The sequence below is a fragment of the Neolamprologus multifasciatus genome, chromosome 13, assembly GCF_963576455.1.
Source record: "Neolamprologus multifasciatus chromosome 13, fNeoMul1.2, whole genome shotgun sequence".
Taxonomy (NCBI): domain Eukaryota; kingdom Metazoa; phylum Chordata; class Actinopteri; order Cichliformes; family Cichlidae; genus Neolamprologus; species Neolamprologus multifasciatus.
This window is the reverse complement of record NC_140451.1, coordinates 14,553,821-14,570,117: the sequence shown is the minus strand read 5'-3', so window position 1 is coordinate 14,570,117 and position 16,297 is coordinate 14,553,821. Positions and strand designations below refer to the sequence as shown.

The window sequence follows — 16,297 nt, the reverse complement described above, 5'->3', positions numbered from 1 at the left end:
CCAGTGTCTTAGCTTTCACACACACAGCCGATAAACATAATGAAAATACAGAAAATCACACAGTATGCATCATGCAAATGTCAATTTTTTTTAATTCATTGATTTTATTATTGACTTTGTGTATAAAATATGATTACTAGATAATAATATCTGATTAATAGACTTATAATTGTTTAAATTGTTTCTATTTGGGGATATTAATGTGTGATCGTCAATCATGTTTTTATCACTATATTAGCAGCTGCACATCAGGCTATTTGTGCAAATAGAAATAAATACTCTAAAGATAGATAAAGATAGATATAAGGTGTGTGTGTGTGTGTGTGTGTGTGTGTTTCTGTAAGAGAGAGTCAAAGAGGTTTTCACAAGATCAAAGCATAAAATAAAATTGAATATGCAGGCCCGACTGGAGACAATTGCTTTGCTACAGTCCATAACGTCATTAAATTGTTTGAGATATTAGGAAGTTAATGTATCATACGGTGCTTCTACCAGAATAAAATCTCATTTTTGTATGTGTGTATTTACAGCACTTTCTTTTTTCTGAGGTCACAGCACTAAAAAAAATAATGTATGTCATTCAATATACACTTGTTTGTGTGCCTGTATATGTTGGATCCATAAATGCGGGTATATCATTGAATTATTGCATAATCTAAAGTATATGGACCACATGCTTCAAGGAAAAAAATCCATTTTCTATCTCCTAATTATTCCATTACTTGTGTAATTTCATTAACCAAGCTTTGAGAAGAAAAAAAAAAGAAAAAAGGGAGAAGCCAAGACTCAGAGGTAATTAAAAGATAAGGTGAATAGTACAGGCTGCCTGCCTTAGCTGCATTAAGACATTTAGCTTCTACATTAAGAGCGTAATAGCCCCTCAGCATGTGTACACACATCTGACACAGCGAGGGACTGACGGAGGTGCTCTCCCACCTGCCAGCGGAGCCCTCGTAGACATGTGCACTGAAGGGAGATGTGTTGCAGTGCCGTGGCGTCAGACTTGTGAGATATGAAATGTGACGGGTGCACAATGCTTGTCATCGTGAATGACTCATAAACAAGCTAAACATTAGGACGGCTTACACCGCGGTGTTCATTTTTGCCGAGATGGGAGAGGAGGCCCAACACCATCTCAAATATCACTTCTCACTCGCGTTCTGTTTACGTGGGTCAGGGAAATAAACTCACTTCAGTAAACTATTTCAAACGTCAGCGGATCATTCTGCCTGATCTGCTTGATCCTCAGGCAGATTATGAGCAACACACTATATTCTTTCACTGGGAATATTAATGGGAAAATATGGTTTATTTATTTATCAATGTATTATTTATGAGAACACTGTTACCAAGACCGCTAAGTAAGTTTTATCTAAGCCGCCATTAAGGTAGTTTTATTGACTTTCTCATATATCTGTTCAAATGTGGTTTTGTTGACATACTTAAGAAGAAGAATTATGCTTCTCCGTGCTACTGAAAATTTGAGAAAAAATAACGATAAAAACGAGTCGGTCTGCAGAGTGTTTTGCAGCTTTATGGTTAGTGCTGCAAGAATCTCGGTGGTGGTAAAATGAGGGCAGATGGGGAGTTTTAACAAGAAACTGACACCCTGAGTATTTCTGAAGCCTTCCACCACCCTCCAGCTGAAAGGATGAGAAGCATAAAAAAGAGCAGATTATAGGAGAATGGTGGATCAACTTCATCAGTTAATTAAACTCTATTGCAGCTTGATGAGCAATTAATCAAGGCGGCGTGCCGAGTGTCAGGCAGCGCTGAGTTCTTCGGATGTGAGATGTGTGCACCGTACAGTATGTTCCCAAGGGGAGCAGCCCTGTGGGGAGCAGCACTTACCAAGTGAGCAGCCCCAAAATTTTGCAGGGTGTAATGGGTTGAGTTTATGTAAGCAGCTATCAATCACTATCTGACATAAGCCTGCACCCTATTAGAGCACCAGGATTAGGCTCCTCTCATTGCTGAACTAAACTGAGAAACTGCTTGTCTGAGTTGATCGAATTTTAAGAAATGCTGAAATGTAATGCATTATTATTATTTCGGTAAAAAAAATAATAGCGGCGTTAAAGCAAATCCTCAGAAAGCGGAGGCAATAACAGTCAAAGTTAATTACTTTAATATGGGAGACACCATGTCAAAAAGGCTCTCCATTTACTCAGTTTGAATACTCAAGCTCTTATCTTTTATCTGACATTTGACTTCCAAAATCTCATGGTGAGGTTTCTGTCCTTTGTCTCCCACTCGCTTTCATCTATCCCTTCATCTCTTTCAAGGCTTTTTTTTTATGCTATGGGAAATTTGAGTTGGCAGTTTGTGACTAAATGCAGTAAATTTATTAACAAGACCATGGGGAGCATTAGAAGTCAATTGAAGGAGGCTATTAAAAGAAGGATTTTAATTGGGTTGGTCGGTCCATTAAAACATTTTTTCTGTCTCTCTTTTTCTAAGAGCAATGACACTAAAAAAACTCCAGAATTAGTCTGTTGAGTGCGTGCTCGCCCCTTTGAAATGAAAGACTCTAGTTTCGTGTTAGATTTCACACTATATGCAAGTGCTTAAAATAAAGTAATATATGTCCTGTCTCTCTAGCTACATTTAGCTCTGCTGAGGGCCTGCAGTCTCTATGACTCTTGCTGAATTCTTTCAAGAGGATGCAATGCAGGACAGATTACAACTACCACAAGATTTGAGTACTAACAAGTGTATAAAGATCATCCCCACACCCATTGAGTTCTAAAAAAACCCCAGAGACGAGCTGGTGTCGCTGTTGCCATCTAGATTTCATTTTTTTCTCGGTTGGTGTTTAGGCCTGCAAGCAGTCAGTAAATTGTTTTGCTACTGTAGCTTTAATGCATTAGATTATATAATCTGTTGAAATTACATTACAAAGCATACAATTGTCCTAGTTTTGGTAATGTGGTGTGACACATTACAAATAGTTTTAATTGCACTTTAGCTCCTGGCTCTTGAGAAACGCTCTACTCATTCTGCACTTTAAGGCATCTGGGCTCTGTAAGAGTGTGTGTGTATGTGTGTGCGCACTGGTATGGGTGCGGGGTGGGGTCTTGAAAAAGCAGTTTGTGCATATGGGCACGTTAGGGATGCAGTGTAGTATTGGCTATGCTGACTGGATAATGACATGCAGAGTGCTGTGCTGCTACAGTAGGTTGAGCCTCCAACCAGATGCTCCTTTCACTGCAGCTCCTAAGCAGAGAGAGAGAAGCTGCACCAACATACGCTCTCATCTTAGCTGGATTAAGCAGTAGGATTCAGGGACTTCGATCATGAACTGTAACAGAGCTTATTAGAACTGATAGGCATCACATGAATCAATCATGTGAAGGAGTCTGCGGCTAAGCTGGATAAAACTTCCTTTGAGACTGTTGCTTGATTTTTCTGCTCTTATGTTTTTTTAAGTCACTGTAAAGATGCCAGTGTTCAAGCACTGATTCAGTCTAACAAAGGGCTCACAATCAGTCATATCATTCAGGACTGAATGTGTTTGTGCGATGGATGAATGGGTGAATGAAATAAATAGCATACTGCATGTTTATTGTACTTTAAAAAAACAGATGTCAGCATCGTGCAGAGGGCATCAGCCGGCACACAGCATATGCAGCTCAAGGGAAAACTTAACAAATAACCCTATAATTGCCTGAAGTGATTTTTTGACACAACAAAAGACACAATGCACATATTTGTGTTTTATTTTTTGTTTCTTTTTTTTCGAAGACTGCAACTTCCAGGAGTGATACCACATCCAAGAAAAACACATATGTTGTGTCGATACGGGTGCCAGTGCAATAATCCAAACAGCCATGCAGTAATCTGCCTTATGGTCAACCCAGCAGGGCTTGTAGTTTAATAAATAGACACTAAATTATATTAAACATTGTATATGCAGAGCTAACAAAAGTTCCAATAAACACGTTTTGAAAAGTACACCTGATGACCCCTTTATGAGAAAAGCTATGCTAACGACTTCATTCATAGTTTCATTGTGTTTTCTTAGTCCATACTGATGTACAATGAAAAATTTCAGCTGATACTTTTTTTTAAAATATTTTTTCTTTTTACTGGATTCTCATAGCACTACTCATTTATAAAGTAGTTAGTGTTAATTCATTATAAAAAGAGAAAGTGCTTAAAGAATTATAGGCCACTGGCCTGATTGTCTTATAAAAATCACAACTCTCTACCTTTCCTGAAACCACCTGCTCTAATTTCGCTACAGTCCCTTAGCAATACTGTACACAACAATGTTTACTGATTACTAAAAAAGAAAGTGTTTTTTGTGTTCTTCTCTTTTCAGGAGAAAGGAAACATTGCCGTTGTATTTAATGTCGGTACAGATGACATTAATATTGAGGAGACGTCAAAGTTTGTAAATGATGGAAAGTACCATATAGTGAAGTTTACGAGGAGTGGGGGTAATGCCACTCTGCAGGTGGATGACCTGCCAGTCATTGAGCGCTACCCCACAGGTGAGTCACCCACTTTGCCTTTAATTACATCTGCCACCTCCTAGAGGCGATAAAATGACCCAGATATTATCAAGCAAGCTATTAAAGCCTTATCTGTTAGGATGTTCTTATGTTGACTTGGCATGTGCTTTAATTGCTTTTTATGTTTTGGTTTCCAGCAGCTTTTGAGAGTAAACACCAGTGTTGTTGAGTTGTATTTTCACTAAATCTTTGATCTTTGTGGTGCATCAATCTGATAAACCCCAGGGCTGATAGACTCCTATATGTCTGCCTACAAGTGCAACCACCCAACCTGTCTACATGTCTGCATTACATCCCCCATATACCTAATTGTCAATGCACAGTGTATACTCACAGTAACCCAAATCATTAGACAATCCACAGACAAATTACCAGTTTTTCGTGGCAAGTAATTGTGTGCGGTTTCAGTATTTATGTGTCTGCCAATATAGCAGATTGATCAAATTAAGGTCACCGGGGAGACGGACCTGTAATAACACTGTCAAAGTAAATCTGTTGCTTACTCACAATTAAATACCAGATGATCAGCTTCATTACAGCATCTTGTTTAGCCATAAAAATACACTTTGATATTAATAATTTTCACAGCATACACTACAATTACTCACAGACTAAAAGCAAGCCGGATTAATTTTCCTGGCCAATAGTGTTACTAATAATTTAAATTGTGTAACACTTCTCATAAACACAGTTTACATGACAGTAGAGGATGAATTTGGTAATTACTGCCCTGTGTAATAGGCATTTAGTAACTGAAAAAGAGTAATGTATTTTAGTAGTTTAACATTATAAGACTGGAATAGTTTTGCTGGCACTTTCTTTTATAGTTTACTGGGTACTGATGATGTAATATACAGTGGACTCAATGTTGTGAGGGAATCTTTTGATCGATTGGGGAAAAACAAAGCAATCTCTGTGTCAACACATTTGTGAGAGGAAATCTGTAGTAATGTAACTCAGCAACAACTCAACAACACTGGTATATTTGTGTAGAATGTATGCAGAATGTAGAGTAGAATATACAGATATCAATGCTTCTGCCTGTGTTGTTGAACTTGATGACATTTTTAACTTGTTAAAGGCTTTGACAAAAGCTATAGACGAATAAAGGAGTGCGAAAATGACTGTTGAGAATGCAAACAGCAAAATTACTGTATGGACAAGTGTAGTGGTTTTTTGTTGTTGTTGTTTTCTTATTTGTTTTTTTTTTCCCCATGAGAGAAAAAAACTGCAGCACTAAATGCAAAACATTTGTTAGATTTTGAGCACGCATAAAATGAGTGGGCAACCAGACAAACAGAAGACAAATTGAACCTGTCGCTCCTCTTTTGCATAATGTTTGGTGACCTTTTTAGCTATGACCAGTGCATTCATCCAAATGAAAGATGGTTTTTATGACTTGGACTCAACCCTCCCTGCTTGCCTCAGGTGAAAAAGAGAAATGAATGGCTTTTGACATGTTGTGGATAGGGCCGAATATACAGCAGGGTTAAATTCCCGCATCCCGTCTCAATCTTCAAACGACAAACACCCGCAGACCAGCGAAAGCCTGATGATACATACTCATACTCATGTCATGCACATAAATTCAAAGAAGTTGGCAAAAACAACTTGTTGTTGTTGTTGTTGTAGTATACATCAGTGGCGATATTATACAGACAAAGGTTTGCTGCTATGCATTTTTCAACAATGTACATTACATTACAACACATATTTGGTAGTAGAAAGTCATGCAGTACTGCAGAAAATGCAGAAAAGCTTAAGAATGATACAAGACTGTCCTGTTATGCTAAGTGATGAGTTATAACTGCTGAAGGGAAAAGTGACCTATCTCATCCCCACCAATCATGCATCAGTGACAATGCCAAGTCCAGCTACCTTATTAAGCTCATTGCAGACTAATTACATCTAATCACAATTACTGCACAGTTCCTCCCTGCACCCCCAGCACACAAAGCTATTATTCTCTCAGCTCGCCTGTAGTTTGATTAGTATCCATGTATGCCTCTAACGCACTCATAATAGCAGCCCTCAGCCACTCTTAGGCCACTCACAGATCAACAATGATTATAATAAGAGTAGACAGCAAAGATAAAAATGATGGCTAGAGAGTGAGAAAGATAGAGAGGAGGAGTTTATAGGGGAGGGAGCGATCGTTCTTAAAGCAAGGAAATAATTGCTTCGCCAGAGCCTCTATTGCTGCCCTGGTAATCTCATTAAAAAGTCTCGTACTGCATACTTATGGGTCATTAAAAGTCTTTAGTACAATTATTAGAATCTAAAATGCAAAATACACACGCAGACACACAACTAGGCGACTATTTGTTGTAGTTTAGCTCTCCTTCTTTTATCCTGTCCCTGCCTTCATTCTGCATCACACACAAAAGGCTCAGCAGCAACAAAAAAAAGAAAAAAAAATCAGCCCCTTCTCCTGAGCCTTGGCCATGGAAGTAATACCATCACAATGGTGCTGCCAGGCCCGCAGGGTACAGTGCAGTGTCCTATTGGAGCACCCAATGAACACACGCTGCACACAAAGATAATGGAGAAGTCCCTGGCCTTATTCTTTTACTGTTATCAGAGCGTGGTGCACTTACAGAGCTCACCGTCTCTCACTCCACTCTCCCGAGCTCCGAGTTCGCTCTTTTCCTGTCCTTTTTACCTCTATCTATCCACGTCTGCCTCCGTGTCGATCTCACCCCCTGTCCTCTTTTTCCCGCTTGTGGTGTGGAGTCTGATTTATGGGATACAAGGGAAGGATGGTTAGCTTTATCCATCAAAGCTCCGTCCTATCTGCTCTGGTTTTACCTTTGTTCTATCCGTGAGCTTATTGAGCCTATTGTGCAAGCTCTCAACACCGAGGATATTAAAAAAATAGCGCAGTTAGAGAAAAGGGAGGGCAGAATAATAAAAATAATAGTGAGATTTGTGTAGGTTCCTCCTTTTTTTTTAATTCTCCCGGCTCCATGAACAGAGGAAGCATTTGCATATTTGTTCATTTAATGTGGTGAGTGTCCTAGGGCTTGTAATGAGATAAAGCTCCCACCTTATCTGACCACTTTATTAACAAAAAAAAAAGAATACAAGCGAGCGAGGGTAAAGCAGGTCGGTTGGGATGGCTCAGCTGAATCGCTGCTGTCTGGCAGAGGAGATAAGCCAGGCTGTCCCACACCAAACCAAATCACCACTCAGCAGCAGTCACAGGCGCCGCTCACAGGCAGGATGAATGGGCTCTGTTGCTGCATCAAAGCCCAGGGGATAGCATTGTTTAACACTTCGGTGTCCCACAGTGGGAATCAATACACGATCAGACCTTGATTATATGCACACTTAATTAACCTCAGTATAAGGATAGACTCAGTGTGCCATGGGGTACGTAGCCAAACAGATAAAGCGCAGCCGTCTTTGAAAATGGAGCATGTTTTTGCACAAAAGTAGAGGATTTTGGCACAGTGACACGCTGTGTGTGAGGATAAGTGTGCATGAATATGTGTGCGTGCTTCTTGGGTATCTATGCGCCTGGAGCTGACACTCCTCTGTGCCTTTCTATTAGCTTCCTTGCATACTTCTTCAACAAACTGTCATCTTTGCGCTAAAACTCTGACACCAACATGTAAACCAATACTAAAACTATTTTTTGAACAAAGCTTAGAATACATCAACACGTCATACTGCAATTATTAAGTGCATTGAGCATTAATCAATGAACATCATTTAAAAAAGGAAGGTATTAATAGGTGTTTCTCTTTTTCACTCTAAACTCAGATGTCCTCTCTGTCCTCGCAACAGCTGTAGGATAAATGTTCTCCAGGGCCCCGTTTGATTCTGACCTCTCCTCAGATGAGGTGGCAGAGTAGCAGGGAATGGAGAGGTGACATAACCAACACCCCATGACTAAGAAATGGAGATGACAGGAATTGACAAAGGCCTCAAATGTTCCATTGCAACAGCAATGAAGAATTATTCATTAATTTATCACATTCAAAATGATAGGAAGCACAGCTGTGTCTGCGTTTGTGCATGCTTGACTCAACAAACGCGCTATTTACTCCTGCTTGAGTGACGTATGCTAAAAACTGCACTACACGACTTCTCAGGGAGCTCATTAAGTCCTCTTTTTTTAAGTGAAACAAGTTGAGTAGTCACAGTTAAGTTTCACAAGAAATGAAAAATTGAAGTTGACATGCATTTGCAAGTTTACAAGTTTAAAATACTTTTTAAGAAAAAGGTAGAAAAAGTGCAAAAACTTGATGTATGTGCTCTACAAGAGAGTTTGTCCATTACAAACTTCATCTTCCTTCCTAAACCAGTCCTATCAAATGTTACCCATTACCTTCCTGTGTGGGTTTGCTGTAATCTGGACTGTATCTGTCCAATCAGCATAAAGGAAAGTGTTGCTAAATCTTCTTCACAATGCTATGTGCTCCACCCAGGCACGGTCATCCGCAACCAAATTTCATTAGTGGTATAGATAAGATTCAAACTGGGTTTTTTTCTTGCTTAGCTGGTCTTCAACAGTAATTCAAGCTGATGTAATTAAAAAATATATTTTTATGTATGCTCTTACTTATAAGATCTTTCATTAGAAGAGGTGTGCGTCTTTTACAAGGTTACCTCCTTTTCTTAGCAAACCTCTCCTCTAAGAAGCTATTCTCCGCCGAATCATTGTTAGCTACCGGATCTTTTATCTGCCAGAACTGAATTAATATAGTTGATGGGACAAACCTTGTCAATCTGCCAGAAGAATGGGGCTGACTGAATTCAATCTCAGCAGACAATACCAGGGGAAAAGCACTCAGAGACAGTGCCACTTTGCTGAAAGTCTTCTGTTCTGGAGAGGTTATTGGCCTTGACAAAAGGGTGATGCAGAGTTTGCCCTCATTAATGCCAAAGTGCCCCTCCGATACAGAGAGTCGTTTTTTTGTAGCTCTTCTTTCTCATTTATGTCACTTATTTGACTCTATGCTCTAAAAACACTTGACTGTCATTGAAACACATGTATGCGACGCTACACTCGGTCAAGCTTGTGACTTTTTCTTCTTTATGACTTGTAGCTTTTGTCAAAGCCATGTTCTTGAAGGTTTACAGTGTATGTATCTACTTTGTCTTCTGATTTCTCTCTGATTAGAAGCGTTAGAGAATTTACTGTTAGGTTTTATATGGCAAATAGTTTAGTATTACTTGTCAATTAGTGTTTTTATAAATGGGGTGGGCATTTGTAATATGTGAAAGTTAAATGGTTCTCTCCTTTAAACCATAAACGGTTTATTTAATAATAAATTCAAATGATGATCCTTTTTGAAGCTGTATAAATGTAACTAGTTTAAAAGTCAGATAAAAACAGAGGGAAATGATAAATGGGGATGGAAATATTGGGTAAAGATATTGTAATGGATGTATAAATTTGTGATTTTGGTTGGTTTTTAACATAGGTTTATTAACTTAGATGAAACATTTCCATGCTAGTCCTCTTATTTTCAATTAATATAGGCCTAATTTGTTGGTTAAAATTAAAATAAAAAGAGTGAAGTTTGGTCAAATAATGTTTTAGTTAATACTGTTTTTTAAACATACAAAACGTTTTTAAATATAAAAACCTTGTGCAGTTGTATAGCTCTAGCATTAAGTATGGATATTTAACCTTTGACCTTACAGATTGTAACCAATGAAATGTCTCTTTAAACTTTAAAGGCAACAATGATAACGAACGCCTGGCGATTGCTAGACAGCGAATCCCATACCGACTTGGTCGAGTAGTTGACGAATGGCTACTCGACAAAGGTAAAAAACCTGATTAAAATTTTAAATAAAATAATTTGATCATAACCAAGTTGTAGCATTATTTTGTAAATAATAAACCTTAAAAATAAATGTTCAGTAAAACTTTAAAATTAAAATGATTTGAACAGTTAAATTTAGTTTTTTTTATAATAATGTATTCATTTTATAGATGTAAGCTTTGTTTTAATACGTGTTTATTGTCAACTTACGGTTAAAGGGACTGTAAATATGAATATAAATCCACTTACTGAAGTAATATCAGCATTTTTAAAATGTCTATAAATTCATGTCGCTTTTTGCTGTAAACATAAATTACAAATTAAAAGTTCTACATCAGTTGTTCATTCGTTGCTGAGTGTTATTTTGAAACACTTTTGAAACATGCATTTAAAGTACAGCACATTACTTTAGTGTCATTTGATCTATTTTGATTAAACTGTTAGCAAAGATAAATAGTGTGCAATATCAATTGGCATCAGCATTTTGAGTCCCTTTAACATATATTGTAAATATATATACATATATATATATATATATATGCAGGACTTTAGATCAAGGAACTGTAATATAAAACAAGCTGAGTGCATGCTTTGTTTTTTTGTTTCGATTTTCTTTATTTTGTTTCTTGTAGTTAAATACCTAATTTCTATCTTCACTGAATGTGAAATTAGCATTCTGCTTTTTTATATTAATTCTTTTTTTTTCAGTTTTCCATTGAAATTGTGTCATAAAAACCTCTGTTTTAAATTTCATTTCTTTCCAACCATTTTTGTTTTTGTTTGTTTGTTTTAATTTGGTTGCTTTTGCTAAAAGGATGAACAATAACAGTGAAGTGTCTCTTGCCTCCTGTGAGAACCTTCCAGTCCACTTCTCACAGACTGTAGCCACACATGAAGCTTTCTTGTTTTTCTTCTTTTTTTCATGCTTTCAAGGTCCATAAATGCTAAAATTTGAAGAAAAAAATTGAAAGATGACTTAGTTACATATATCTTTTTATCTTTGTTATCCAATTTTGTTCAGTTTTATTTCCAGGCAATTTCCTGCAAACAAATGATCCATTTAGTCCTTTCAAGATTATGTTATCATATGTTTTATGTAGTTAAATCTATTGCATTCCCATAACAGTGCTACTTTTTCTTTATCTTTTTTTCCATGCCATTCCAGATTAGACTGACCTTTTAGCAAAGCTACATTGATTTTCTATATCCTGTGTTTTTACTTTATGTTTTTCTTTTCATAGGCATCTCATCGTTTAACTACAATAAATTAACAGGGTTTGCTCTACAACCTGTAATTTATTGGTCTCATTAGCCACTGGGCAAAAAAATCAGTCTTTCTGTTCTTTTATCTTGCTTTGTAAAAGTGGCCGAGTCCACAGTTCAACATTCTTGTATATATGTAACATTGTTTTCCCGCAGGGCGACAGCTTACAATCTTCAACAGCCAAACTACTATACAGATTGGGGGCTGGGAGCGAGATCGCAGTCGATCCTTTCAGGGCCAGCTTTCAGGCCTCTACTATAATGGCTTGAAAGTCTTCAACATGGCCGCAGAGGGGGATCCCAATATAAGGATCCAAGGCAGTGTGCGGCTTGTGGGGGAGTCACCCTCCTCTATCACCCCGCAGTCAAGTACCACAGCCAATCGCTCAGAGACATCCACATCCATCATGGAGATCACCACCACCACAGCGTCCAGCAGGAGAGTAAAGCTGACAACACCACGGGAGCCTCAGCAAGTAAGATCTCTTTTAAATACTTCTTTTTCAAGTGACTTCTTTTCCATGTCTATACTCTGTTTGATCCTTATTGTAATGCTCTCAACGCAAAGTAATGCATAGCAAGTTAAGCGCATCCTGGATTAATATAATACGTTTCATCGTGACAGCCACGTGAAGAATGCTCCGTTTTATTCCACCCGTCATGCCTTTTTTTCTCCTTGAGGCCTCCGCCCTAAAAACTGAGGGAAAATAAGCACACTGTTTCACAATTGGGAGCTGCAACACACTGTTGAGCATTGCTCCTGTTTGCAATCAGATATGGCCCCATGAGGTGTGTCTGTGTTACAGTGATAACCATCATCGAGGTCCTCCATCATCTTTATCGGTCCTGCATGAGTGGCGCAGCATCTGCTGGAGCATATTACTTCTCAGATGTCACAATGTGGGACTAAACAATGCAACGCGAAATATGTGTCCTATCCAATGGAGTGGTGATCAGACCATTCTTGCATAGTCTCTGCCAAAAACAGAAGACATTGCATTTTAAACGCCTCACAATACATCAGCAGCCATGAATTGGAAATGAAAAACACTTGAAAAATGAACTGTCATGCCTTTTTAGAATACTTTTACAATTGTTTCACTCACTATCCACATCATCAAGTATTCACGTCATATTTATGAATTTTAATTCACTCAAATCGTTTTGTGTTTTCTTATGACCGCTGCATTCTTTGTGCATTAGCTTATACTTGAATAAAATTAGACTACAGATCTGTATACCCAAATAAAAGAAACAAATTGGGATAATATTTACTATACATTAGTTGTGTAGTACTTGTATTTTTTCTACAACCTTGCCAAGTATATTTTGTGAATGATTGGTGTGACTGTGTAATTATTTTATCAAAGGGCAATCCATTCACTCTATGTTCACTCTATGTTCACTAATATGTCCATTCACTCTATGTCCATTCACTCTATTGATGTTGTGGGGATCCCCAAGAAGTCTTAGCCTATTATTAGTATTATGCACAAGCGGCAAAACAAAACACGGACTAACATTAAAAAACCTAAGATGGACACAGTCTAGCATTGAATGATATACAGTGAAGAGACAGCTATTTGCTCTATTTATTGTCACAAATTATGTACTGTATATTTTCCTAATGTAAGTAAGAAAGTGTGAGTGTGCCAAATCTCTCTGCCTCTAACTGGAGGATTCTGTCCCACGGGCCCAGTTTTGCTCATGTGTTATAGAGGTTTTAAAAATGTAAATTGGGAATTTAAGTCTTCTCCTTTAAATTGGACTGAATTTAAAAGCCATGTCAGTGATTCTGGAAGACCTGCTTAATTGACAATACATGTTACTATATATTCTCATATAGGTCATTAAAAGGAAGAGTTGCAGTGTCTGTATTTCTTTTTCGCAGCATAAACAAGACTGGAATGTTGGAAATGCTTTCATGTTTTGTTGGTACAAAACTAAACTAGAAGCAGCGTGACCCAGGGGACGGTTTCAAGTTGTATAAACAATCAAAAGCCAGCCTCACCTCACTAATTGGAGAAATGTGCTTAAACTGAGCCAAAGCTACTCTGTGATAGTTTTCAAAATTAATTGGGCATTTTACATTATATTAAATGCTCACAGCAAAAAAAGAAAAGGGGGGTTGGGTGGAACGTGAACTGAATGCATGCAAAGTTAAAGTGATTGTCAAAATTTCAAATAATTTGAGGGTCAGATGTATTAAAAGCATGCATAGCTGCTGTAAGCTAAAACATCCCTTAGATCAGAGCTGTTACAAATATATTTTAAAATAATTTTTGGATTAGTCGCGTTGGGTACAGGGAGATCATAGCATCCCGAGGAGTGGTGGATTTAACTTCACTGAAAAATCTTCACACAAATGATTTGATTTTAATTCCTCATTGTATAACTTGTCTGTCTTCACAGTTTCACTGAGACAACAGTTAATAGACGCACGCCTCGGTCTATTTTAAAAGAAAACGTCTGAGTGCCTTCATGGTGTAACAGTGATGACTTTCATTGTTAAAAAGAAACCCATTTAATTAGTTTTCACATTAGGCCTATTATTGTCTTCATCTAAAAATTAGTGTGAAAACGCCTTTAACCTTTAACGTTGATGCATCTGTGAAAGCAAAATTAAGCTCTTTACCGCAAAATATCAGCTATATTTAATCAAACAGCAAATTAAAATATCACGCTTTTCTGTAACGTTAGCAGACTACTAAACCCACTGCTCATTTTATGAAATGACAGACTCCTACAGATAATATGCACCTTCGACTTAGCACAGTAAAGATTATACATTACCTCTTGTCACCTAACTCTCTCTGACCTGAGACCGGCATAATAGTTTGTGCAAGGGTCCGCAGTTGCTGACAAATAATACAATCATAAATATTGATCCGCGTGGAATGGCTTTCTCTCGGACTCAGCATGGTTCCTGAACCGTTGCAATAGCATGTAATGCAGGTGAAATATCAGGCAATAGACTATAATTATATCCCAGCTCCATGCGGTGATATAAATTGCCACCAAGGAACCAAGAGATTGGCAGAAAGGAATAGCCTTGATAGGATGGATGCCCCTTTTTTCCTAGGCCTTTTCATCTGGAGTTAAAAAAGGTGATTTAAAGGACCATGACAAATTAGAAGTATAGCAAATTACAAAGACAGGCATTATGTGCGAGGCATCTGGAAACATAGATAACTGACATTATGCTATTTTGTTAATGGGATTCTGCTTTACTGTTTTTATCAATAACAATTAACCTTGTGGAAAGTAGATGTATAGTTATTATTGTTGAGCAGTGTCCAGATCATCTTATTGTTATTGTTTTAAAAGTATACAGTATGCCTGCAAGGCTTAAGGTTGATTAGTGGTGATGCATATTCATATTTAGAGACAGGCATTGTATCATGGTGTTATGCTGCAAGCTCACCTTTAAAGTGGTAAAGAAGGACTGGAAGTAAGAAAATAGTCAAGTCAACTAAAGAGCGGTTCAGCGATGTAGGTGGAGAGATGAATGAGGCATGCAAAAATGTGTGCATTGGGAGATGTCAACGCGTTCGGTTTGATTCAATGTGACAGCCTTCCTATGGCGAGCTCCTGCGGTACGACATTACTGTCTCAGGACACTACAGTAAAAAGAGATGGTGCATTCACTGTCCTTTCTGTTGAATAGTCAGCATTTATTCATTGTCCAGCTGTTCCATCTCCCCTCTGATGTCGAATGCAATTCACCAAATGCTTTTATATCCTAAGAGCCTCACATTACTGGGACACATACATTTTTAGTATGGCAGGTCCCAGTGGATATAAAATGGCTAACGCAGGCAGTGGCAGTATCAGGCTATAACCACTGAACCTTGGTGAAAAAGGTGCTCTGGAAAATGGAAAATGTCAAAAGGAGCAGTTGGATCCAAAATATTAAGAAAAACATATCTGAGACCTTTTATACACATGCCTAGCGATGCAAAGTGATGACTCAAACCACAAAAAAAAAGTGTAGTTAGGTTTATAAGTGGCTGCAACCTACAGCACTAAATTTCTTAGGAAAGTAGCAGCAATAGCCTTCATAATGTAACTTAGGATGGTGCAGTTCATCCAGTCTTTTATTATTTGACTGGATTATTAATAAATGGCCACAGCTTAAAAATGCGAATTAAACTAATTAATGGTCAAAATAATTTATTAACTTTTTTTTCCTAAAAGAAAGAAAACAGTCTGTTTTGACTTTCTCCAAGAGAGCTCAACAGGGTTAGGGTTATCACTATAATGTCTTATGCTTACCTCATATGGTCGTTCATTCTCAATACCTGCCTAATAAAGAGAATGTCTGTATTCGGCCATGCAGCCCTGCTGTGCACATGTTGTGAAAATTCAAGCACAGTGAAACCTTTCAGTGACATCGGCTCTGCAGACTTAGGGTGTGTCTTCTTGCCTCGGCCTGGTTACTTCCTAGGGGGAAGATCCTGCCAGTCGTCATTATAATAATGATTTTAAAGGGTCTGTCTTCTCAGGTGCCCTATCAAAAATGCTTGACTGGGGTTATATGGTGATTGAATGCCGAAGGCCTTGACTTATGGGTAACATTACATTATAGTCATTCTTCTCAAGTCATTGGGTGTCCACTCTTGCTTTATTAACACGGCTATTATCGTCTTAGAGCACACTGGCATAATCAGGAAAGAAGTTCACCGGGGGAAAAAAGCTGATGAGTCAGAATTGTTATTTTAATTGTGATACAAATTT

The 16,297-nt window shown here is 37.9% G+C and overlaps 1 protein-coding gene across 24 annotated transcripts in view; it reads left to right on the top strand.

The window, feature by feature from the left end:
- The window catches only part of LOC146505231 (neurexin-1a), a 254,006-nt gene that overhangs the window by 203,436 nt on the left and 34,273 nt on the right, over positions 1 to 16,297 (top strand). For 22 of the 24 annotated variants that reach the window (XM_085181656.1, XM_085181652.1, XM_085181653.1 and 19 more), the window contains 3 exons: positions 4,325 to 4,496; positions 10,209 to 10,298; positions 11,717 to 12,036. In XM_085181656.1, coding sequence (XP_085037782.1) covers positions 4,325 to 4,496; positions 10,209 to 10,298; positions 11,717 to 12,036 — 582 coding nt within the window. The remainder of the gene's footprint in view (positions 1 to 4,324; positions 4,497 to 10,208; positions 10,299 to 11,716; positions 12,037 to 16,297) is intronic. The other 2 variants (XM_085181671.1, XM_085181669.1) reach the window with 1 other exon arrangement.